The sequence below is a fragment of the Hydra viridissima genome, unplaced genomic scaffold, assembly GCF_058129835.1.
Source record: "Hydra viridissima isolate aposymbiotic clone 2 unplaced genomic scaffold, HvirCarnegie_v1 scaffold_13, whole genome shotgun sequence".
Lineage (NCBI taxonomy): Eukaryota > Metazoa > Cnidaria > Hydrozoa > Anthoathecata > Hydridae > Hydra > Hydra viridissima.
In genome coordinates this window covers 8,124,236-8,151,712 of record NW_028324312.1, presented here as the reverse complement: position 1 = coordinate 8,151,712, position 27,477 = coordinate 8,124,236, and the positions used below count along the sequence as shown (strand labels likewise).

At 30.8% G+C, this 27,477-nt stretch overlaps 1 protein-coding gene and 2 pseudogenes across 5 annotated transcripts in view; 1 reads left to right on the top strand and 2 right to left on the bottom strand.

Moving 5' to 3' along the window:
* LOC145194712 (uncharacterized) overlaps positions 1–27,477 on the bottom strand; it is a 139,626-nt gene that overhangs the window by 21,028 nt on the left and 91,121 nt on the right. For all 5 annotated transcript variants that reach the window (XM_090070780.1, XM_090070781.1, XM_090070782.1 and 2 more), the window contains 15 exons: positions 23,001–23,159; positions 22,679–22,861; positions 21,900–22,505; positions 16,877–17,044; positions 15,662–15,826; positions 6,689–6,832; positions 6,306–6,428; positions 5,988–6,131; positions 5,685–5,807; positions 5,399–5,521; positions 4,369–4,491; positions 1,325–1,468; positions 809–952; positions 426–548; positions 108–251 (listed from right to left, as the gene is read on the bottom strand). In XM_090070780.1, coding sequence (XP_089926906.1) covers positions 108–251; positions 426–548; positions 809–952; positions 1,325–1,468; positions 4,369–4,491; positions 5,399–5,521; positions 5,685–5,807; positions 5,988–6,131; positions 6,306–6,428; positions 6,689–6,832; positions 15,662–15,826; positions 16,877–17,044; positions 21,900–22,505; positions 22,679–22,861; positions 23,001–23,159 — 2,616 coding nt within the window. The remainder of the gene's footprint in view (positions 1–107; positions 252–425; positions 549–808; positions 953–1,324; positions 1,469–4,368; positions 4,492–5,398; positions 5,522–5,684; positions 5,808–5,987; positions 6,132–6,305; positions 6,429–6,688; positions 6,833–15,661; positions 15,827–16,876; positions 17,045–21,899; positions 22,506–22,678; positions 22,862–23,000; positions 23,160–27,477) is intronic.
* On the top strand, positions 8,474–13,798 carry LOC149880296 (uncharacterized; annotated as a pseudogene).
* LOC149880295 (uncharacterized) lies at positions 17,888–20,345 on the bottom strand (annotated as a pseudogene).

The window sequence follows — 27,477 nt, the reverse complement described above, 5'->3', positions numbered from 1 at the left end:
GATCACTCTGACAACATAGAAACAATTGCCAAGATGTCGGCCGACACAGTATCATCAAAACCACTCACAAAGATACATTTCAGACAGAAATTAGAAGCATCACTTACCATCACAAACGGTTTTGTTGCTGAGAGAACCAATCTGCGAATAACCTTGCAAACATTCGCACACATAACTGCCCTCAACATTTTTGCAAACAGAGAAAGCAGAGCATTCAGTGCCGTTGGCTTTCATTTGGCATTCATCCACATCTGAACAAAACAAATCATGACCATTAGGATTATTTTGTTTAATGAAAAGTTACAACCATTGTTAAAAACTGTTTATTTACTTCAAAGAGGCTCATCAAGCATGCACTGGAAACAACTTATTCTTTTTATACGTCATAAATGTTATCTATAAAGGACATGTTGTCTATGACTTACCAACACAGCTGCTTCCGTTCATACTTAGTTGATAGCCGCTAGAACAAGAACATAAGTAACTACCAGGGACGTTAAAACATTTGCTGAGATTCCAGTTGCATGTGTGCTGACATTCGTTGATATCTTAAACATACGACAATTTTTATGCAAAAACAGATGATTTAAATTTAGGTTAGCAATGCAAATAAAGTGAGTCTTATTAGCTTCACGTGTAACCGTCAATCAAACACAAAGAATTTGAACAAACTGAAAGCTGTAAAAACAGACAAGCAAAACATGCAGCTTTCTGCAAATATTCAAACACCAGCGTAATGTCAGTGACCAGTACATTGTGAAAATCTACCAAAAGAAAAGCTTATGAAAAAACGTCCAAACACACATACCAAAACACACGGTTGTGTTGCTTAGGGGACCAATGTTAGAATAGCCTTGCAAACATTCACAAACAAAACCACCCACAGTGTTGATACAAGTAGAGGAATTACTGCACTCAGAACCAGCGCTTTTTGTTTGGCATTCATCTATGTCTAAATGAAAAACATAGAAAGAAACAAGAAATAATGTTTGCATCCTATACTCTTAAAGTTTATTGCAACAGTTATGCTGTATATCAAAACTCAAAGGCACTTTCTGTAAATAGATTCACAGAAATGTTTGATTGGTTTCGGAGATTCGTTTTCAAAAACAAAAATAAATAAAGCGCACATCAAGAGCTTAAAAACGAACGTCAATCAAAGCTCTAGACAGTGTAACAAATTGAAAACCTCATAAAATAGACAAACGTAACTTAAAACCTCCTACAAGTAACGAAGCAACCAGCGTAATGTTAGCAATAAGTGATCTATTAACTCTTTTGATAAAGCATTTATGATAAAAAAAACAACAGAAACAACACATACCAAAACACGCAGTTGAGTTGCTTGGTGAACCAATGTAAGAGTAGCCTGGCAAACAATTACAAATGTAACTACCTACAGTGTTGATACAATTAGAAAATTTGCTGCACTCAGCACCTGCAATTTTCGTTTGACATTCATCCACATCTGAACGTAAGCAAAAGAATAAACAGAAAATAACGTTTGTTCTCCATACTCTTAAAATCAAACACTTACAACAGCTTTGCTGTACGTCAAGTTTCGAATGTACTTTCTAAAATAACCGTTTCAACTTTAACAAAATGTAGAAGCAGGAAAGACCAGAAAATGCTTATTCCACTGAAAGACAGTGTAACAAGAGAAAAAACAGAGAAAGAAGTTTTTTGCATGCCATACTCTTAAACTTAATTGTTTTCAACAGCTTTGTCATGTGTACAACTCTATTTAATTGCACTTTCTAAAATAGCTGTTTCAGTTTTAACATAGTGCCGAAGCAGAGCAGTTTTTTCCAATAAATTGCAGTTTAACAGCAAAAAGATTCCATAAGAATCTTAATTCATATAGCTGCACAGTGTATCGCTTCATGCAAGCTAGGTGGACAAAAATATTTTGCTTTGTAATTTCATTCCTAAGAATGTAATTAACAATATTTTGGTGTTTTATTGATTTGTTATGCAGTTGGGTAGCCTAGGGGAGGCAGGGGCCAAAATACCCCGCGCGTTTAGCTTAAAGGGGCGCCAAAATGTTAATTTTACTATAAAAAGTTTTTTTTTTTTAATTTTGTTGTAAAAAAGACGATATTTTATCACTTTTATAACACATAAATAATGTAATAAAATTTTGCCTAAAGTAAAAATACACTCACTACAAATATACAAAATATAAAAATATACTCACTACACTACGTAAAACAAAAAAATATTTTATTAATAATTAATTATTATCGGATGAATCATTGTTACTTTCAGTACCCGATGATTCGGACTCTAAATAATCTTCATCGTCACACATAATTCTATTTTCATCGAGCTGTGGTGGTATTATAGGTGGGATAATTAAATTCAAAACTTCCAACGGTAGTTTACCAGTTTTCTTGCTTGACAATTCTCTGTGTGAGTTAATGATAGGATCTGATGTTACCAAAAGCATATTGAGCAAATCTATATTTGTGCAAATACGTGAATTTTTTCTTGTTTGGTGTTCGCGGAATCGACGAAAATCTTTATTGCGGGCTTCTTGAGACTCTTCCGACAGTTGTCCTATTGGAAGAAGGCATGTTTTTATAACATCCGTGCTATGTACAAGTATTTTGTGCACAGTAACAGGCATATAGTAACACGGATACAGATTAATATAAAGAGTTCTGGTTTCAGAACAAAGCTTTTCAAATTCATAATAGTTAATATCATAGCCCGAGGAAAGTGTTCTTAATAAAATACTGATACTTTTAATGAGATTGATGTCTAAACCCGTAATCTTGCCACTCAACTCTGGCTTCATAAAAAACCTGCGAGCTGTGTTCCCATCATTTGTATTCCCAAAGCCAGGTTTTGGTTTATCTACAATAAGACCCATATGCTTTTTAAATTTTTGTTTGATATCTTCTGAACGTTTTTGGACACTAAATTTATCTTCATCGCTTCTAACTTGCCACTTTTTTATATCTAAACGATAGCTGATGTGTAGCATGCACTCAAAAAACGAATCCACGCATGCAAAGTAGACAGACCAAAACCATAATGTTCTTTTTTAACAACTAAGTCTTTTAGTTCTCCGTTCATCATTTTAAGAGTCGCACCACATATGTAACATTTTTGTTGGCAGCTTGTGTCAGTCAAGGCATTGCAAACTTTTCCATCTATCATTGATAGCATTAGGTCGTGTTTAACAGTAATTTGAGATTCGTTGAGTCTTATAGATGTTGGAACAAGTTGAGAAACTTCTTTTAAAACTTGGTTAGTTTCTGTTGTAGTTAAAAGATTTGTTTCTTTTGAAAAAATAAATTTAATTGGTCGGCAATAAAGCGTGGATGAAGGTCGTGGATTTTGCTAAATAATATTTTGACCGTCACTCAGTCTCAACGGAACAAATGAAAAAACGGAAAAAACGGTCCATCATCATATGTACTGCAGACCATTTTTTTGCGAATTTTGAAGCCATACATGAAATTTTTAACTGCAAAGACCTCTCAGAATCTCTAGTCACATCAGTTACATCAGTAACACAAAATCTTTGCAAAATAAAATTCATTAAACGAGAATTTCTTTCTTCTTGATTATGTCTTCGCCATTCTTCAAATAACTCCATTTTTGAAAAAGAGCGCACATGATCTAAATGAAATTTAATAACAAAAAATTGTGGATTTATGTGGTGAAAGTTTTTTCTTTGTTGTACACCTTAGGACTTTCGCTATACACTGTTAATAAATTAGCTTGGATACATGTGGATACAAAAAGTTGTATAAGTTTAAAAATTAAAAACCAAAAAATACTTTACAATTTTAACCCAGTTTTTTAAACCATGTTTTAACACATATTGCTTAACTTTTAGATAAAATATTTAATGTAATTAAATAGTACTTACCCTCAAAAGTAAAATCCATCGCTGCATTAAAATGATTGCTTTCTTTAATTCTTGTTAAATGTTAATGCAACCATTGTAAACTTTTAATTAATTTTTTTCAAAAATTAAGTTACATTTTAACGCCTCTTTAATTGCTTATAGCTCATTGCTCTGTAATGTTTTTCATAGTTAACACCGCAAGTTATTACTAATGTAGGACTGTTATTGTGAAAATATTATCAATTAGTCGATTTCTTGATATGACTTTTGTCCACCTAGCTTGTATGAAGCGATACACTGTGAGCTGTAAAGAATACAGTTTGCACTCTTACTATCTGGTAAAATACTCTAGGGTTCAAGTGCAAAAAGAAAAAGTTTTAAAACAAAACATTTCATGCAACTATACGATTTAGCTCTGTTCGACTGTCAAATGGCTAAAAGAAACTACAAACATCTCATTACTACATAAATGCAACATACTTTATATATATAGTTTACCGACGTACCAATACAGCTGGTTCCATTCCTACTTAACTCATAACCAATGACGCACGAGCACAAATAACTACCCGGAGTGTTAAAGCATTTGGTGAGATTCCAGTTGCAAGTGTTTTGACATTCGTTAATATCTTAAACACAATGAATTTCAATGAAACCCAAAAAGATGTTTTTACTTTAATTCCTTAGCAGGCTTAACTTGCAGTAATGTGCACACTCAAGATAATTCGAGTGTTGATACTTTCTCTATTACTACAATAATCACAATCGAATGTACAGTAACAATAAAATAAATAAACCATGTAATAAATATTATTCAAAAACATGGCTTAGTAAACTTAGTAATTTACAAAAAAATGTGATTGCTCTCAGAGATCCTGTTTCCAAAAAAACTTAGTAGTAATAAAAACGTGCACATCAAGAGGTTAAGGAAGAACATGAATCAAAAACTTAGCTTAACAGATTAAAAAACTCACAAAGTAGAAAAACTTAACTAAAAACTTCCTGCAATTAACAAATCACCCAGCATAATATTAGTGAAAAAGAAACTCTCCAAACTTTCCATAAAGCAATTGTGAGACGAAATAGCTTAAAGCGTTTCTGGCATCAAAACACACTGGCTCGCTAGTCCGATTTGGTGGTGAACAGTAAAAACCAGGATACCAAGAAGCTGAACAACTTTACTCAAGAAAGGCAGAACTAATATGAATAATTTGCTACTCTGGCTTTTATTGAGCGAGCTGCTTTTTGCTCGGGTTCATTTCATTGGTTTGTTTTAGAAATACTGACACAAATGTGACTCAATGTAATTATATCTCTGTGTTTTAGTTTCAAAAGGATAGTTTTAAACAAGAAATCGGGGCTTGTCTTGAAGGGCCTGTCTTTAAGAACTTGTCTTGAATGGCTTTAAGGGGATTCTAGACAAGTTAATTAAACCCCTGCAAAAATGCTTATAAATTGTACCCTAATACTGGCATGGGAAAAAGCTTATACAAATATACACAAATCCTTAACTAAATCATATTTTTAGCAGCATACCTACACAGCTGGTTCCGTTCTTACTTAGCTCATAACCAATGGCGCATGAACACAAAAAACTACCCGGTGTGTTAAAACATTTGGTGAGATTCGAGTTGCAAGTGATCTCACACTCGTCAATATCTGATAAAAGTAAAAATTACTAAAATCTACGTTTTTCAGAAACCATGAAAACAAAGCTAGTTCCTGTAGGAAGAAAAAGATTAAAAAAGTAAAACTAAAAAGCACAAAATAAAAGGTCCATGTAAGTTTCGAACTTCGTTGCAGATAACATTTACTAACATACCAATACAACTGGTTCCATTCTTACTAAACTCATAGCCACTGGAACAAGAACACAAGTAGCTACCCTGTGTGTTTTGACATTTGCTGAGACTCCAGTTGCATGTGTTTTGGCATTCATTGATGTCTTTAAGAAACAAAAATTCAGTTTTGAAAGTTTTTTTTTTTTTTTTTTGAGAACAACCTTCATCTACATCATCGATCACTCTGACAACATAGAAACAATTGCCAAGATGTCGGCCGACACAGTATCATCAAAACCACTCACAAAGATACATTTCAGACAGAAATTAGAAGCATCACTTACCATCACAAACGGTTTTGTTGCTGAGAGAACCAATCTGCGAATAACCTTGCAAACATTCGCACACATAACTGCCCTCAACATTTTTGCAAACAGAGAAAGCAGAGCATTCAGTGCCGTTGGCTTTCATTTGGCATTCATCCACATCTGAACAAAACAAATCATGACCATTAGGATTATTTTGTTTAATGAAAAGTTACAACCATTGTTAAAAACTGTTTATTTACTTCAAAGAGGCTCATCAAGCATGCACTGGAAACAACTTATTCTTTTTATACGTCATAAATGTTATCTATAAAGGACATGTTGTCTATGACTTACCAACACAGCTGCTTCCGTTCATACTTAGTTGATAGCCGCTAGAACAAGAACATAAGTAACTACCAGGGACGTTAAAACATTTGCTGAGATTCCAGTTGCATGTGTGCTGACATTCGTTGATATCTTAAACATACGACAATTTTTATGCAAAAACAGATGATTTAAATTTAGGTTAGCAATGCAAATAAAGTGAGTCTTATTAGCTTCACGTGTAACCGTCAATCAAACACAAAGAATTTGAACAAACTGAAAGCTGTAAAAACAGACAAGCAAAACATGCAGCTTTCTGCAAATATTCAAACACCAGCGTAATGTCAGTGACCAGTACATTGTGAAAATCTACCAAAAGAAAAGCTTATGAAAAAACGTCCAAACACACATACCAAAACACACGGTTGTGTTGCTTAGGGGACCAATGTTAGAATAGCCTTGCAAACATTCACAAACAAAACCACCCACAGTGTTGATACAAGTAGAGGAATTACTGCACTCAGAACCAGCGCTTTTTGTTTGGCATTCATCTATGTCTAAATGGAAGTAATAGGTTCTTTAAAAGTAGTATTCTTTGGATTAAGTTTTATTGGAGAATGTCTTGCGATTTTTCTTAAAGAAGCATTTTAATGGTTATGATTTAATATTTTGATTATTGAGTTAGAAGTCTTTTGCTTTTCAAATGTGTTTAATTTGATTATTTGCGGAAATTAAATTGGCTTTAATATTGGTTTGTTCTAATTTCTATTCAGTACCCAGCTAACATTTGTTTGGCATAGTTAGATGATTTTTTAGGTGCTGGTTGGAAAGCGATTTGTATTACAGGTTTCTGTTAACTTACTAAAGTTGAGTAGATACTTGCCTCGTTTAATCGCCAGTCAACCCGATCATTTACGGAATACAAACATTAGAAGGCAAATGAGTTTCTGCAGTTTATTTTATATTCGGGAGCAGTTGTTCTTCGTGTTGCTATTCCTATAAATATATTTCAAAACTTTCTCATTTTTTGTTGCAATGATATGTTTTCTGCGACCTGAATTTGCCTAAAGTTTGCAGTATTGTGACTATGCAGAGATATTGTTGCTTGTGTTTGTTACAGGTTTTGGTACCTTATATGGTACTGGCCAGCTCATATATAATGTACACTCAGTCATTCATTTACTACAAGATTGTAGAAACTTTGAAGCCCTGGATAAAATACCATCATTTTCTTCTAAAAATATTTTGGGTCAACTAAAAAAAATGGTGAGAAGGCCTCAGAATCCAATTGCTCAAATAATGAGACGCTGTTATGAAAAAGAACATATCCTCTTGGTTGCAGAAATAATTAGCAAATACTCAAATGGTGTGCCGTCTAAAGAACATTTTACTGGTCCTGTGCCGCCAAACTTCTCTCATTTAACTTATCGTCAATATAAACATTTTATTACCAATAATATTTTAATTTCATCAACAGTTGTCATCAATTGTTTTGAAGTTTTAGGGAAGCTTTCAAGTTTCAGAAACTTATTGCAAACATCAAAAAATGATATATTTATTGTCTACAATGAATTCGTTCATTTAAAACCATTTTTTCATTTTCCTTTAGATTCTACTCACTTTGATATATTTTTAGCTGCTCATTTATCCACAGTTCTGAAATTTGTACAGTCTAAAAATATTGCAAAAAAGTTTATCTGCCTTATGGTGATAACTTTGTTTTTATGCCTTTGCTGCATCAAGTATAAATTCAGTGAATACAAGTTTTGATAAAAATGCATTCAAAAGATCAACCTTCGTTGATTTGTTCTTTCAAGTGTTTTTTAAATTCTTTATGTTTTATGGCCTCCCTAATAATAATTAGGTGATGTAATGTTATATAAATCCTTGTGATACAAATTTGTTTAAAAGGTATTGTATTTTTAATTTACATGTTGTGTAAATTCATTTAATTTCAATCTTCTTGCTTACATGTTCATGTAGGATTTTGTTCATAAAAGTTAAAAAAATACGTAACGGTTATATTGTTGCTCTATCATTGTCTTGTATAAGGTATTTTTATGTAATTTTGTTGCTGATATGTTATTTGCTTTTCAAACTATGAATTCAGATATATTATTTAAACTGTGGAAATATAGTGTAGAATATAATATTGTAATATAGCATTTCCTAACTTCCTAGTTGGTATTTCCAGCAACATGTCATTTAAGTTTGCTATCGTTGAACTTATGAATAAGCAGTATGTAGCCACTATCCCAGTGTCATGGTTTATTTCAGAAGAAGAAGAAGAGTGTTTCTTCCCTTCTAAAAAAAGCAGGAGTAAACTGAAGAAGCTTGTTAGTGAACAGCGTGAACCATTGGCAACTTGGCCAAAGTTTTCTGTTAGAGTTCTGGGAAGAGCAGGTATAATATAAAATTGTTGTAGGCATATTTTACATTTCCGTTAACTTGTTTGATACAAATGCAAAACTGTACAAAAATTTAAAAAAATTAGTTAATATCATTTTTGACTGTATATTTCAGCAACTTATGATAGGGCTGAAGAAAAGGTGACAAAAACTTTGAGTCAATCAGACATTGGCTCAACTGACCCAGATGCTCAAGCTCGTGAACAAACCTCAAAGACAAATAAATATGGGTACATTACGTAGTTTTCAAAATATTTAACTTATTTTATTAAATAAATAAAACTACATTTCCTTTGATAGCCTATTTTTCATATGATTAAGTTGTATATAAAATATTTATACACTTTCAGGCATTTAATAACCTCAAAGCGATTTTATTCAGACTCTGATACTGGCAATAAAGAATAAGTCAAATTTACTGCAACCTCCCAGTACGCCTCCAAAAATAAGTTCTACTATTTATATGCCTCCTGTTCAATATAATCCTTCCCACTCTACATCTATTCAATCATTACAAATGCCTATTCATCTTCCACCATATACTTCGAATTTTCTTACTGCTATTTCTGTTACCCATGTTTCACCTGCAATTTTTAGTATCCCTACTACAAGCTCAACCAGTCAGTGCACATTAGCTGCTCATTACACAACTCTTATTTCTGTAGATGAAGTCGTTCCTGATAATAGCCAAGGTTAGAATAATATTAGATGTATTGAAAATCATAGTTTTATTAATTAAGTGTCTAGGGTGTATTCTGTACTCAATGATCTATTTATTTTGATGTAAGATATAACAAAATATAACTCAACCAGGCAATTAAACTAGTGTATTACATTTAACACAGTGACTTATTATGAAATAAATTTTAATTTATTTGTGATTTTTGGTAAGCGTTACACTACTTCATACTTTCAAGTAAATATAGTTATTGAGTAACTTGTAATAAAGGTCGCTCATTTGAGCAGTCTTGGAGGACGAAAAGATTTTTGAAGCTGCAGCAAGGATGATGCAAACAGTGATGCCAGATAATAACCTTGCTCTGAAGTTTAATTATAGTGGAATTAATAACAAAAATGGATTAAAAGGAGCTGAATTTTTTTAATTTTGTGCAATAAGTATGCAACTTTATTTTCTATTTTTTGCTGTTCAATGTTTAACACCCAATATTCTTTAAACCCCTGATGGGTTTTGCTTCAATTTAAGACTAATTTCATAATTATGAAAATTAAAGATATCAAACTAAATAAGATTATTCTACGTTTATTAATGATATTATTGTAAGAGTTGTGTGTGTTGGATTGTTTTATTTAATAAAAAATGAAGGCCAGTTGCACTGGCCTTCATTTATTATTAAATAAAACAATCTTATTTTCAAAATTATTTATTATTAAGTAAAACTACTATTTACATGCCTCCTTTTAAATGAAACTACTATTAAATAAAACTTTAAATAAAATTACTTATTAAATAAAACTACTACTTATATGCCTCGTTCATTTATTGTTAATTAAAACAAAGTGTAATTTCTTCTTGATCTTAATTCCAATTTTTTGATTGATTTTTTTCAATATACTTGGCGATGTCATTTTGATAAATCTTATTTTTCTTTAGCTTGTATTTGTAATATGCAAGGCTCAATAAGCTAAGAAGCAATTAAACGAGGGATTGTTCTTTGGCCTCTTGGTGTAAAAATTTTCTTTCGACCACTTTTAGGCTTATTTACTTCCAAATTATTGCGCAATTTGATTTTATATATGAGATTATGAGACTTTCCGAACTCAGCAGCGATTTCACGATAAGATTGTCCGGATTTAAGCCTTTCCAAAATATCTTTTTCTAGTTCAAGATTTATTTTCCTCATGATGATAATAACAATACTTTTTTGATGTTTTGTAAACAAAATCAAACTTTAAATGATATTTAATCGTAAAAAATCTGTGAAAAGTTGATAACTCAATCATTTTAGTCATAAGGCTATTAATTTATGTCGTATGCCTAGTTAACTGTGTGCAAGTATGTTAATTGCTTTCATTCGCAACAAAATTGTCACCATTAGCTCTTCACATAAAAATTAAAAGAAAAATTCAATATCCTCTAAATTTTATAAAAAGCAATATTTTCAGTTAGCTAAGTCTTAAATTTAATTAATAAAACTAAAATTTCATTTTTCTTCACAGCTTTACTATTAAAAATAATACAAAATATTTGTTTGTTCAAACATGGTGACAATTTTGGCACATACTGTATATTTAAATACAAGTTCTGATTAGTAAATGAGCTTGAATTAGGATTTCTCTTGATTTTGGTTTAAACTATGCAGGGAAATTAACTTTGATAAAGACAATAGTAATTACAAATATCAGATGATCAACCCTTGATGCTGAAGTGAGATATTGATGTTTGACAATTTAGTAATTTGAGTAGTAAGTGACTAAGAAATAAAGCCTAGTCTACTCCACAGAGAGGCTAAAATTAAGAGACAACAGCTTCTTTTTTACTCCGATATTTTGTTAAATAGATAAGTTTTGATGTTTAATCAATATACTTTTTTTCTATACTAGGCAAGATTTATATTCTATTTAAATTTTTCTACATGATGACAGGCTATACAGTTGACTATATAATAGAAGCCAATAAAAATATACTATAATTTGTTTCTTGCTTCAATCTATAATTTGATTCAAAATCTTCATTCCTTAAACGCCAACTTTTAAAATATATATATATATATATATATATATATATATATATATATATATATATATATATATATATATATATATATATATATATATATATATATATATATATATATATATATATATATATATATATATATATATATACAGTAGCGTGCAAAAATTTACAAACAGTTAAACTTTCCTAATTTTTTTGTCAACTTTTTATCTTTTTAATGAAAATGAATGGAATTTTTAACAATTGCTCTTCTAAAGTGACTACATAGTATAATTTACTAAAAAAAAATTAAAATTTGTTACTGAAGGATGAACTTCGAATTGTATTGAAAACATAATCGTTCAAAATTTTATCTACAGTTCCGTGCCCCATTAAAAAATTCAAAGTTTCAGTAGGAAAAACATTTTGTTATTAAAACAAGTTTACTGAAGATAATATTTAACTTATATTGAATTAAAAAAACAAGGGGAAAGTCTAAGGAATCGTCACTAGAAAAGAAAAATTTAATAATGCGTGCTGTAGAGAAGAAGATTCCTTATAAGCAAATTTCTGAGCTTTATGATGTGAATAAATCAACAATAAGCGTACTACTTAAGAGATATAGAGACCGTAAGACACTCGAAAACAAGCACCGTTTAGGAAGGCTAAAGATAACTACAGAGCATTAAGACAGAACTTTACTAAGAAAATCAAAACAAGATCCCCGCAGGAGTGCTGTTGAATTAAATGTTATTTTGAGCAAGAATTATGGTGTTACGTGCAGCGTAGATACTACAAAACGTTGCCTGCCTAAATATAATTTGTTTTGTCGTCGTTCTGCCAAGAAATGATTAATATTATTTAATACTCGCTTAGCACAATGAGATTTTAAAAAAATCATTTGCATAGCACTTCAAAATGAATGGTCAAAAGTCATATTCAGTGACAAATCAAAGTTTTGCATGTTTGGAAGCAATGGTATCAAGTACGTGAGACGTCCGAAATGTAAAAAATTTGCTCCTAAGTATCAAATACCAGCAGTTAAACATGATGGTGGTATTATAATGGTTTAGGGATCTTTCAGTCGTGATTCTATTTATCGACTTCATCGCATTGAATGCATTATGGATCAGAATGTATATTTAGGTATAATCAATGTAAAAGGACAAAAAGCCTTGTGGTTGCGATATGGAAAGGACAAAAAGCCTCGTGGTTGGATTTTCCAGCAAGACAACGATCCAAAGCATCGTGCAAATTCTGTCAAAAATTTTTGAAACTCGAAAAAAACTCCACTTTTGGACTGGCCTTCTCAAAGTCCAGATTTAAATCCAATCGGACATCTTTGGGAACACCTTGATTGTCAATTGAAGGGCGAAAAACCGAGCAATAAAAATGATTTGCTTAAGATGCTTTCGGATTTTTGGGCTAATTTACCTAAAGATGTGTTTATCAACTTAGTTGACTCTATGCCTCGTCGGTGCCAAATAGTATTAAAATCTAGAGGCTATTCAACAAAATACTAATGTGCCGTGATGAAAAATTATGGAGGAATTAGAAATAATCTCTTTTTTTCATTCGTTTATAAACTTTTCCACGTTAATGTTTTCAATAAAATTTGAATTTCTTCTTTCCGTAAAAAATTTTCATTTTTTTGAGTAAATCATATTATGTATAGTGAGCAAAAAAATTAATCATGCAGCCAATAGAAATTAATAAAAATGCATTTTTCTCAAAAAGTATAAACTTTTTTGAAAAACTAATTTCACCAAAAGATAGCGCTTAAAAAATACATTAAAGATCATGTTTGAAAATAAAAAATTTGAATTTGTTATATTTAAAAACATAAAGAACTAACTTTATTGAAAATTCCTGACAAAAAAATTAATAATGCAACAAGAAAATTCGAATGGTAAGTATCAAAAAATATACTATACTTAATTATATTATTTATTTATATTAATTTAAACTATATATTTATATTAATTAACTTTCCAGCAATGACCAGCATTGAAAATATAAAATCTAATAGAAGTTACACATCTCATTCGATCGGACTTCGTGCACGAGTAATTTCGTTAAGGCAAGATGGGCAAAGCCAAAGATCAATAGCTAAAGCGCTATGTATATCGCCTGCAACCGTTCAATCCGTCGAGGAAAAGTTTAAAAAAGTTGGAAACCTCGAAAACCAACCTGGAAGAGGACGCAAACGAAAGACTACGGAGCGTCAAGATCGATCTTTGATCAAAAGATTCAAAATTAATCCAAGATCTTCAACAACAGCAGCAGCAAAAGAGTTGGAGGAGAGTTTTGGAGTGTCTCTCACACCGCAAACAATTAGAAATCGCTTGCATGAAGCGAATTTACATGGACAAACACCACGCAACAAGCCGTATGTAAGCCCAATCAATCGAAAGAAGCGGCTCGAATGGGCAAAATAGTACGTGGATAAGCCACAAGAGTTCTGGGACTCAGTCATTTGGTCTGACGAGTCGAAATTCAATTTATTTGGCTCTGATGGAGCTGTAAAGATATGGAGGAAGCCAGGAGAAGAGCTTCAACTTAAGTGTTTCAATGCCACAGTTAAACACGGTGGCGGTAATATTATGGTCTGGGGATGTATGGCAGCGAGCGAAGTCGGGAAATTAGCGTTTATTGATCAGACAATGGATCAATATTTATATAAATCAATTCTGCAAGATAATCTAAGTTCATCTGCAGAAATTGTCGGGTTGAAAGATAATTTTATCTTTCAACACGACAATGATCCTAAGCATACGGCTCGTTCGGTCGTCAAATATTTAAAAGTTTCAGGGTTCAAAATGCTCGAATGGGTTGCTCAATCACCAGACTTAAACCCAATCGAGCATCTTTGGGCTCACGTCGAGAAAAAATTAAAAGATCGGCGAATTTCGAAGAAAGCCGATCTGAAAAACTTATTTTCGAGTTTTTGGTCGGAAATCGGGTCAGATATTACCAGAAACTTGGTAAATTCAATGCGTAGACGTTGCTTAGCCGTTATTCAATAAAATGGTGGACCTACGCGTTATTAATTTTATATTAATTTTCTTTATTTTTAATTTAATTTAATTTTTTATATTATGCATGTTTAATTTTTTTGCCTTGGTTTTTTGATTTTTTATTTCTTTTAAAATTTTTCGTAACTTATATTATTATTTTGTAATTTTTTAGTTCCTTTTTCGATAAATTTATATATAAATTTTAATTATTTGATATAAAATTCACAAGTTTTAACTTAATTTAGTTTAAATTCAGTTTTAAAAAGTTTTTACTAAGGTGCATGATTAATTTTTTTGCTCACTGTAATTACTTTAAAAGAACAATTGTTAAAAATTCCATTCATTTTCAGCGAAAAGATAAAAAGTTATGACGAAAAAACTAGAAAGATTTAGCTGTTTATAAACTTTTGCACGTTACTGTATATATATATATATATATATATATATATATATATATATATATATATATATATATATATATATATAACTTCTTAGTAAAAATAAAGTTATTACTAAGAAATTAATTATTATGAAATTAAGTATTAAATATTTTGAAGTCTGGGATTATCTCAAAAATGTTAAAAAGCCTTTCTGGGTTATCCATGTAGAAATGGCAGCAATTTTTACTGAACAAAAACTTGACACCAAAATTGGCCAATTTCGATTAAAATTTGGTCAATTTCTGAGCAATTTTAAAACTCAGTTGATTGTCAGTAATTAGGCCTGAAAATCAAGAAATATACCCACATTTACCTTTAGCGCCTAGTATTGGAGTGCAGTTAATTTTGTTGGGCCTGATTCTTATTAAATATTTTCCTTTTTTTTTACGTAAAATGATTTCTATTTTTGATGCGATGAAATAATTTATTTTTTGAGAACATAACTGGAAAAAAAAAAAAAAAAATGTTGAAAACATACAAAAGACATCTTTAACTTTGACCAAAACCCTAACTAAAATGCAATGAAAAACCTTACGGCTTATAAATGAAAGATTTTATGCAATTCAAATGTTGCATGCAAAGTTATTGATGAGTAGTGTATTTTGAACATAAAAAAGTTACTGAAAGTTTCATTTAAATTTCAGTTACAGAAAATTTCATCAAAAACAATGATTGTAAAACATTTAACTTAAAAATACTAAAAATAATAAACGGAATTATAGAAATACTGTAATTAAAAAAACAGCAGCAAACAAAATTAAAAAGTAGCAATCAGAACAATGAGAAAGGTTAAACATCTACTGTCATGCAAAAAGTAAAAATCACTTTTAATGCTATTAACTACCTGAACAAATAATATTTGTGTTGCACTCTTGAGTCTCATTATAAAGACCATAACAAGGACCAAGCTCGTTGTTGCATGATCTAAAACGAGTGGTTGTTGGACGATTTTGCTCAAACCAGCAAGAACCAGAACATGGACTCCAAATACTCCATTCACTAAAAGTACCTACAAATAAAATTTATGTACAATTTTTGTTCTCTATGACCTAATAAAAACCTTTAGCAATTTTAGTTATTAAATATAAATTAATGATAAAATAACCTAATAGTAAAATGCAAAAAAAAGAATGTTATGTTTAAACAGGAAAAAAATTTATCTTAATTTCCTAAAGTTTTAAAATAAATTTAAGAGACAGTTAACATCAAAGGGAGTTGTAAAGCTAGGTACAGTGTAAATCTTACTATATTTATGACAAAAGAAATAATTATTTTGAATAGAAAAAAAAAAAAAGGAGAATAAAGCACTTACAACTCTTAACACATTAAGAGTTGATAATTGTGCTTAATATGCTTGTACTAAAAGTTATTATACAGTTTTAAAAAAAGGAATGAAGTGAAAACAGTTTGTATCATATTTGCTTTCATAGAAATGTCCAAGTAAATCATAATCTATATGCGTGATAATCAACTCCACTTAATAATCTATCTTTGAATTTTTTTCCTTACTAAATTTATTTTAGCCTTTTCTTCATAATTTTTTATCGTGATTTTTGTTTCATTAAGCTAAAAATTGTGGTACCTCATATGTCAATTTTGTACAATTTAATTCATTTCACTTACAGAAAAATCTTCCAAACATAAAAAATACTAAGCCCCAAACGTGGTTTGTATATATTTGAATACAAATTAAAGCAACATAAAAATAAGTTTGACTTAAATTCTAAAAACTAAAAAATAATGCGAAAAACTTGGAAATATTGATATTAGCCTTTTTGATATTTAAACTTGTGTGCAACCTAATGCTTTTGTTATTGCTACAATTGACATCGAAAATTTGATTTTCTGTTATGTGATAATTTTACTCGAAAAATTTTTTCTTTATTTCCCAAGAACTCTGTGTTTACATTTTATTTTTATTTTCTGTGGTCTGCTTTTTTACTAAGACAATAAACAAAAAAAATTTAATAAAGCAAAACTAAAATTTAATACGTAAAAAGTGGTAAAAATAAAATAATAAATAAAGCTATAGAATAAATAAAACTTTAAAAAAACTTACTGCATTTGAAGTTACAAACCCTAAGTTGAAAATTTAGACCACCGCAATCTTCTTGGACAAAAGAGGTATAAGAATTTAAACAGGTGCCAGCGCGTTTCTGAAACCCAAAGGCTCCGCAGTAAACAGAGCACGTGCTCCATTCTTGCCACTCAGACCACTGCCCTCTAGCTGTAGTACAGATAAGAATTTTTTTTTGCTTTAACTTATTATTGAAATGCGAAATTTTTTTTCTTAAAAGTTAGTTAAAAGTTAAGTGAAGAACATTGAAAGTTTTCAGGAACAGTTTATAGAAAGTAAATGCTATTTTAACAATAAAATCATAACATCATTATCTGTTAATGAGATTGAAGATATGAGTTAAAATACGTCTGTACATATACTATTTACTAACAAACTATAAATAAAAATAATGACAGTAATATACAAAAGTTTTGTTTAAAACACTTTATTATACAATGAGATAAGATTATTAGGGTGTTTCATAAAAAGCAATGTCTTAAAAAAGAAAAAAAGAGCCCTAGCTTATCATCTGCACTGATCATGATTTAATACTTAGAATTTTTCTATTTTTTATTTTTGAAAATCCTAAGGGTCCCTCCAGGGGGTAAAAGGAGCAATTTTTTTTGTACCATTTTTAAAAGAGTTTGGAGGAAATCTTAACATTAAAATTTTTAATTTTTTTTTTTTATATTTCTGTTTGTAAAGACCTATTTAATCTAAATAAAACGGGCTCTATTCTCCTAAAAAAAATTCTAAAAACTGTTTTAAGAAATCCTAAATTTAGGGTTTTTTGGATTTTATAAAACCCATAAACATTAAACAATATTTTTTTGAAATTCAATAGTAGGCTTGTTTTCGATAAAGTTTTCGACGCAAAATTACATTAAACTCATTTGTATTCAGCTCCAGGGTTTGTTCTAGGAAATAGTAAAAACAGAGGGCCTGGGAAAGAATAATAAGGGAATGATTAAATATTTTTTGTAATGAAATATTCAAAACCTAATGATTTTTTCTGAAACTAAAATAAGAAAAAAGTTTATAAAATTACAAAAAACTTCAAATTCAATGTAAAATTTGTTTTAAATTGAAATAAAGTGATCCTTGTAAATTTATGATCATCATTATTACACCTATCTATAAAAAGCAAAGCAATTTTTCAAATTAAAAACATTAAAAGTTTGTTTAACAAAAAAATGTAAAATAAAAAACCAGATTTTTTTTCTGCTTTTTCTGTTTTTCTTGTAATCATTTGTAAAGAGAAGGGTATCCTGCCTTTCAAATTCAAGTCCAATTACTGTTGCTCTAAATTCTAGATAAAAATCATTGAATTTCCAAAACTCTGGTCTGTTTTCATTAATTGATTTTCTGCTTTTCCATGTCTAAGCATATCAAAAACTTGCCACGACTTGTCTGTTATTAATGGAGCTGAACTAGGAGGCTCATCTTTACTGAAGTTAATGCAATTTAATATAGCTTGGTCTATAATTGGACATCTTGGTAAACCATGCAGTTTCTTAGCCATGTCACCGCGTTCTTCATCTGCTAGGGCGAAAACTTTCAAAGTGGGATCCAAATACCAAGTATGTCTGAGAATAGAGCTCGCGACAGCTTAGGAGCCAAGTAGATTCCATTCTTCAAATCTTTTCATATGTCATTAAGCTTTCATATCCTAATAAATAGTATTTATAAACATTCTGAATCATTTTAATCAGTAACAAGCCTTCTAACCTCTCAATAAAATATTAAAAGACCATATACCTGTGCTGGTGCTAAAGAACTTAACTCTGCTTTTAGAAACTACTCTGTAAAGAAAAGAGAAATGAGTAAAACCATACCAGTTATTTCTTCTTTTTCTTTGTTAGTCAGGTTTGGGATTTCTTTCAATAAAAAATACAATTTTAAATAGTATAAACTATTTTCCTTGAATCTTGAATGGTGAACTGGTCCCGGTAATTGGAATTGAAATCTATTTCACGATAGAACCATTAAAGTAAGTTCAGCTAGCTTATGGTATACTTTTCTAACACTTCCATCCTAATTAATTTTTAATATATTTTTAATTTGTTACAATTCTTTCTTTTAAATATTTAGAATAAATAGACATAAACGAAATTTAAAGATCTTTAAATTAATCACATTAGTACAAAACTGATTAGCAGCTAATTTTTGATTATATATCCATGTTCTTGGTGGTATTATTAGTCTTTTGAGCTCCGAAGTTTCAGTACCTATAGAGTTCCAATTTTTTTTAGGAATTCAAATAATTTGTTTTTCTGGACCAGAAGTTTCACTGCTAGGATAAATCTTCCAGAAATGAGTTATGTGTTGCTCAATTACATGATGTCTACATGCAATCAGCAACAATGGGCGTTGAATCTGTTAAACTAATCTCATGCAAGTACCTTGCCATCTTCCTGTGTTTGCTGAAGTTGTGTCGAAGCAGATACATTTAACTTTATCTCCTAACCCAAAAAACTCCATTAATTCAAAAATAGTTTGCTTTTGATTAACCCCTGAACTAGACTCTATTGGAGGAATGCCAAGTAGTTCTGTTTTCTTATAAATCCTTACCAAAACTGAAATTCTATCTTTTTTTAATTGCTTTCCTTCCGTCAATTCATTTACTATTTTTCCATCAAAGTGTATGGTCATTAGTGAATCTGATGATACTACACTGTTTTGTATATATTCCCTTATTTCTGTTGCTCCGGCAGATATTATGTTCTCTGCAGCTCTATAAGATGCTGATTTAGAGCACTTAAAGTTTGCTACAGAACCACCAGCCATGACGATAACACTACTAATCAAAGCTGTATGTTGGTGGGGTGACGTACCCTCTCCCACTGCTGCATGAGCGGAAGACTGAAGTATATTTTTAGGAAGAAGAACAGAATTTTGAGTATAAGGAATCTCGTTATAATCAAAGTCGATATCCTGGCCTAAGTCGTCGCTAGTGTAACTAGAAAAACTTAGATAATCTAAACCAATTTTTTCTAACTCTGCAGATAGCTCTTTTTCTAAATTTGATATACTTCTTTTACTTCTTTCTACAGAATACTTTTATCATATCTTTTATCTTTTCCTCCAAGACTTCCATTCCTTTCCCGAAGCTGGTCTTTTAAGAAAACAATATCTTTTTCCTTATCTTTCACTTTTCTCATTTTATCTTTTAATATTTCCTCAAACATAAAATGTGGATGTTTTCCAATCCAAAATACTTTATTCATTTGTTCTTCAAATAAATGTCTTTTTTTTATTTCAGCAAGATTTGTTCTTTTTCTTTTATCTTTTAATTTCATCTACTCCTTTAACAATTTTTTCATTACTCCTTTAAAAAGAATTATTTGCTTGTATAAAGGTTCATGGATTGAACTGATTTAGAGTTCAATGATAAAACTTACCTTAGCTTTTGTATTGTAGGCACTTTAAATCCACCACGTATCCAAGGATCCATTAGTTTAGATAGTATGCAGCAGTCAGACTGATTAACTAGGCAATTAAGTCTGAAAGAGGAACATTTCGCAGTTTGGTATGAAAGTGGCACTTCAACTTTGTTTCACATTTTAATTTTTGTAAAAAGAGATAATATTGAATTACCTCTTTAGCAGTTGCAAGTTTCTTTGCTGGAAGTTTTATGATAAATTTTCTAACTAAAAATATTTCATCCAATGTATTACTTTTAACTTTTTTTTCGGTACGATTTTAGTAGTTTTTTTTATTTTTAATCTGAAAAACAAAGTTTTATCTAACATATGCTTCAATAAAACATATTATTTACTGAAAAGATTTAAAGTTTTACTTTAAAAAATATATAAATAAGTACAGCGTAAAAATATTTGTGTGGGTAATATATTTATGGATTTTTTTTTTGAGAATAGAGCCCGTATTTTTTAGATTAACTATGTATTTACAAACAGAAATATGAAAATAAAAATTTGAAAATTTTAATGTTAAGACTTCCTCCAAACTCTTTTAAAAATGGTTCGAAGCGCTATTAAAATTGCCCCTTTTTACCCCCTGGAGGGACGCTTAAGATTTTCAAAAATAATAAATAAAAACCCTTAGTACTAAATCATGGTCTGGGCAGATAATAATCTAGAGCTCTTTTTTTTTTTTAAGACATGACTTTTTTTTGAAGCACCCTATAGATTATAACTAGTATCTGAATTTAGCAGGTTTGCATTTATCTAAATTAATGCTATAATATTATGAGAGGATAGAATTTAGTTAGAAACAAGAAAGGAAGAGACACACACTTTGTTTTACTTATATCTTTTTATCTTTTAATTGTAAAAACACTGGCGGTTATGACTTCAACATTAACTTATTATTGCAATGTTGTTGTTATTTTTTTTTTTTTATTGAAAGTTTGTTAAAAAACAATTTAAGCCATTGTTCAATTATGATTTATGGAAAATAAATTTTCATCATAATATTAAAAACTAGTAGGAATTCATACTTGAAAGATGCTGGGATTACAGATTTTTTAACAAAAAAAAGTTTGTTTCCTTTTTTCTTTGATCTAAAAAATTTAAACTGGAGAGAGGAATAAAATATCAATTTTTATGAAAAAAGTTTTTATTTGTTTCTTGCTGATACAGCAAGATAAAGCAGGACCGCACAAAGCAAGTCAAAGTTTTATTTAATATTTTGATTTGAACAAGTAAGGATAATTTTCCTTGATATATTCCAAAAAATACTAAAGAATTTTTTATTTGCAGTACATTTGGAGATTAAGAAATCCTAATTACTTTAAATTCGAATTAGCAATAGATGAAGTAAGTAGTCTTTAGAGCCCAGAGTATAATTCAGACTCTTACTTTCAGAGGACACCAAGTAGATTAATTCTATTAGTATCATAAAATGCTTTTATTTATTTTATTTACTTTTAGAAGATGATGGTTGAGATACTTTCAAAGTAAATATTATGCAAGATAATTGATTATGATAAAAACATTAGAATAAAAATGTTTAAACAGAAAAAATGAAAAATGATTCGATATATAAAAAAACATTTGCTTACTTTCACAAACTTTCAGTAATGTAAAAAGTCTTTCAGGAGTGGGTATTGATAGTTCTGAAAAACTTTTTGCAAACTGATATGATAATATTTCTGAATTGTTTAGTATATATTTTGACATCCTCTGAATATCAGAAATATTTACAGAAGAACCAGCTGCTCCAATATACAATAGCGCTTCATTTTTAATAATTGCTTCAGTTTGAAATCTAAGGTTCATATCTTGTTCAACCTCTTCATGACCATTTGTAAGAAATAAAACAACTGGCATCACATTTAGCCTTTGGCAACCCTTGTATGCTTCTCTTGCTTTTAACAAGGCGTCATTAATTGCTGTTGCACCATTTTTCTTGGATAAATTATCGATTGATTCAATCACCTGCGTTTTAGTGGAAAGTTCACCACAAGCAGATGTTATTTCTGAAGATGAACCAAAGTTTACAACAGCGACTTGAACATTAGGATTTATACCAAGTTCTGAATTAGCAATAAATGCTTTAAAAAATGTTTTTTCTTTAGCCCATTGATTATCAAACAATGATGCTGTGACTCGAGATGAAGAATCCAGTACCATAATGAAACTGATATTTAAACTAGAGCAAGACTTTGCTGTAAAAAAAATTGTGGATAAATGTTAAAAAAATCACAGACTTGAGAAAATATTGCAAAGAAGAATAACTTTGAACCTTTCATACAAACGTTAAAGTGAGGGCAAAGGAGATAAACAAGTTTTAATAAAATGAATTTTTCACTAATATTTGTTAATAAAATATGCTAGGTACCTATAAAGCAGGAGTCTGTATTACAAGGTTCATAATTTATCATATCTTCATCCCTACATTGATATGTAGATTTGTCATTATTAAGGCAATAATCTCGTGTTCGAAAACGTAATGGGTTTGTGTCTGATGCTTGGCATGATGCAGAACAAGCGCTCCAGCCTGCCCAATCAGCTATTTTGTACTCTATGTCAAATTATTTCATTTACAAAAATCGTGTAACACAATGACAGTATAAAATTAAAATATTGATAAAACATCAGATAAATAATGATTTATAAAAATTCAATAGGTTATTTAAGTGTTAAATTGTTAAGATACCAACCTGGACAAGAAAATTCTAGGTTGCAAGGAATAGTCTCAAAAACCTGGGTGCTTTGACAAAGGTTAGCAGGTGAACATGTTCGAGTTCGTTTACGAACAGGATTGCCTTCATTACATGTTTTAGAACACTCACCAAAGGGAGACCATTGCGAAATATCCACTGCAAAATTTAAAAATATTTTGATTTAAAAAAATTAAGTTTACTTTTTTAAATTTCGAAACCTTTATTAAAATTTAGTTCAAATTTCAAAACTAAAAAGTTTATTTTCCAAATAGTCATACATGAAAATAAATTAGCCACATTCTTCAACTTTTTCATTATTGGCAGCTTTGAAAATTCAAAGTCAAGAGTTTCTTTTCTTTTAAACTTGATCATATAGAAATTCTTTACCCTAAATACTCTGAAATGCTGTAGTGCGACAGCTGCTTGCCAGTTTTTAAAGTTTTACAAAAATACTAATATGATATAACGGTTTGCACACAAATATTGTGAATGCAAATAAGTGACTAGATAATGGCTTTTCAGATTACTATCGAGAATCAGCCAGATAAACCATTGTCTTTTGTTTCTTATTCCAAGAATAATTGTCACATCATAAACAAAAAACTAAGAATTTGTCAGTGAATAAGCTAGTAAATAATGCACTTCAATAGAATCTGAAAATATAAGTTCTAATGCAATTGATCATAGAGTATTTCTAAGTTAAATTTACCAGATGAATTCTTCTGAAATATTTTAATGGTACTGGTAATATTACTTATTGGAGTCACATATTATGACTTCTTTGCAATAGTGGTAGAAACATTTTTTTTCCATTTCAAGTCGATCTGCAGGTAATGAATGAACTTTTTTGGCCCATGTAAAATTATGTTATTGGAATTTTTTAAAATAAATTACGTCGTATTGATAAGAAAATTGGCATATAGCCCTGATCCAAACCAATGCGACTGATAAGCGTTTAATGATTTGAAGAAGTCTCTCAGTGACATGGTTTTAAGCGTTCAGAGGAAATTAAGGAGGCCATACTGTAAAGTTTCAAGTCTTTTCCAGCTGGTCAATATGAAATAAAACTAAAACGTTTCGTCACCCTAGAATTGGTTTGTTCAATATCCACTTTTTACTAAAAGTGAGTTGCTGTTACAGAATTTCATTTTAAGATAAGCTTATTTAATATCTACTATAAAATATACAGAACCTGCATTTCTTGTCAAAATATTTAGATATCTTTTGTTCAAAATCAAAAAAAGAAAATATCCATTAATTACATTTTGTTCAATATCCGGATATTGAACAAACCAAAACGTTATTTTAATGCCGGTGTAATTGTGGTTCAACTTCAAAATCGTCGTTAGATCTGCTCTGTTTAATATATCCAGCTAAGCCGATCACTTCGTCCGGTGAGGTCGCGTGACAAGTTCTTTGATAAAAAGTTGTTTTCAGTTAGTAAACACTTACAGTATTGGACAAAACATTTGCAACCAAATAATGCTAATTTAGTTTCTTTATATAAAAGTGCTGCATTTTTTAAATTTAGAGAAATAACTATGTAACTGTTTAGAGACAAAGTTCTTCAAGTTTTATTCATCACGAAGTTCATTATTTGTACACAAAAATTAATAAATTAATCAAAAGTATTAAAAAAAGCTGATTTCCTTCTGGACAAAACAAGTGCAACTCGACAAAATGTTGACCGAGCTGTATTTGGCTATCAATATTCCGTGGCGAATCCTTTGTTGTCGATCACAGCCTTGCATCTTCGAGGCATAGATTCGATCAGGTGATCAATGAAACTTTGTGGAATCGCTGCCCAGGCCTTTTGGATTTGTTCAAACAGTTGATCCTTATTACGAACACCTTCACGAGTAATTCTGCGATTGACGATCTCCCACAGGTTCTCGATAGGGTTGAGATCCGGAGATTGAGGCGGCCAATCCATCACCGATAGGTGGTTGTCTTAAAACCACTGCTTGACTACATTTGCAGTGTGTTTCGGATCGTTTTCTTGCTGAAAAACCCATTTTATTGGCATATTCCATTCAGCATGAGGTAACATAACATCTCTCAGGATATTTTTATACATGAAACGGTCCGTTATTCCATCGTTTCGATGTATTGGGCCTAGAGCGTTAGCAGAAAAACACCCCCAGACCATTACATTACCTCCACCATGCTTCACGGTCTTTTTGCAGTAACGTAAATCGAGGCGCTTTCCGGCCGGTCGACGTACACGGCAAATGCCATCACTCCCAATGATGTTGAACTTCGATTCATCACTGAACAGGACAGTTCGCCATTTCTGCACATTCCAGTCAATATGAGATGTAGCAAACAGGAGTCTTTTCTTCTGGTTTTTTAGTGAAATCAGCGGTTTCTTTCCAGGGCGTCGAGAAAACAATCCGGCTTCAACAGCACGTCGTCTGATTGTTCGGTCCAATACAGGCAGCTCTAATTGCTTTTGTATCTCGACTGATGATATTCAGGGATCCTTCTTGACGGATCTGACGATCATAGAATCCTCTTTAGAAGTGGTGGAACGCGGTCATCCACCTTTGTTATCTGCTGCCAACTTCCCCATAGAACGATATTTGGAACATAGTCTTGATACGGTCCTATTTTTCACGCGATATTTATCACAAATACTTTTTTGTGACATTCCACTTACGTAATCGCCAATAATTTTCTTTCTTAGTTCCAATCCAAGACTGTCGGGAGCCATTTTGCACTTGAAGTCATGAAAATAATAAAAATAAATAATCACGCTTCTCAAGGCTTACCGTGTTACATTTACCTTGTGATGATACAATAATGCTCTGTGGATCACAACGTCCTGGTTGGATGTGGACTGTAATTATGTAATGAAACACTTTTTGTATTTCACTTCTTGTATTGATGTTCTTCGATAAAACAATTTGATAAAACTCACTTCGATAAACTGTCTTGATAATACTGACTGATTGACTTCCATATAATGACTGAATTACATGTCGATTTACATGTCTCTTATATAGTAAAATGAACCTGTGTGAACCTGTTCTGGAAGATTCTAGATGCTTCTTTTCGATGCTTCTGGAAGCTTCTGGATGCGTCTGGATGCTTCCGAATGTTTTTGGATATTTCTGGATGCCATTGGATCCTTCCAGATGCTTCTTCTGGAAACTTCTGGAAGCTTCTGCATGCTTCTGGAAACTTCTGGAAGCTTCTGCATGCTTCTGGAAACTTCTGGATACTTCTTTTAATTATTAAAAAACTTCCGTGACGTTGGCTCGAACTAGACTTAAGAAAATGAAACAAACCAAAAAAGTTGCACTTGATTTGTCCGCTGCAAAATGGCACTTGTAAACGAAATTCTGCCTGTGTGCTGTCACCTGTCAGCTGATTGCTCATGTCGTGGCATGCTATGACTCCAGACTCCTGAACTGTTTGCTGTGGTAGTATAGTTCGTTTCGTTTTTAAGACATGTAAATTCAGGAACACTTTTAAGCATTGTTCGATGTTGGTTGCAAATGTTTTGTCTAATACTGTATATTGGATAAATCTTTTGTTATTGAAAATAATAATAATATTATAAATGAAACTGAAACCATGAGTATGACAGAGAATATTTACAACATTGAATATGTGGAGCAAAGTAATAGTAGATCTACACTGAAGAATGAAGATAATTTAAGTAAATCTAAATGTTTGATTTCAACAACGGAAAGTATAGGAACATTAACTAAAAAATGAAAAAGCACTTAGAAAATTGGCAAAAAAATACAAAGACAACAAAAAGAGAGAAGGAAGAAGAGTATGTTGATATTAAAGGACAAAAGCATCCTGCAAAAAAAGTGAAAGGAGGCTGTAAACCGAAATGCAGTCATAACTACAGTGATTATTTTTCCAATGAAGAAAGAAATCAAATAATAAAACAATTTTATAAGTTTTCGAATAAGAAAAAGCTACATTTTTATAGTAAGTACACCATAAAGGGTGAACCGTTTTGTAAGCGAACATACAACGAACATTTTGTGGCACACTGAGCATCATTCAGCAACGTATATATTACTTTCATGAAAAAATTCAAAATCCAACAACTTCTGTACCAAGATCACCACTCATAGGTCAAAATGGCAAAAAGCATACATCAAACGAAAAACTAGGAATCATTAGAAATGACATTAAATTGTTTTTGCACGGCAGTAACGTGATGCTGTCGAATCACATTACTGCCGTGCCAAAAGCAATAAGCAATATTTATATGGTCGTTTAAATTTAACAAAAATGTACAAATGTGCAACAACTGTTCAAGGTTAGAGATGAAAATTCTGTAAAAGAAAACATTTACAGAAAAGTCTTTCATGAGGAGTTTAACATATCATTTTTTAAACCTAAGAAAGATAGATTTGATGAATGCGAATAGTATAAAAACCTTGACCAATCAAAAAAAGTATCAGCAAGAATTGCACATCTAAAGAAAAATAGAAGGATTTGAGGAAAG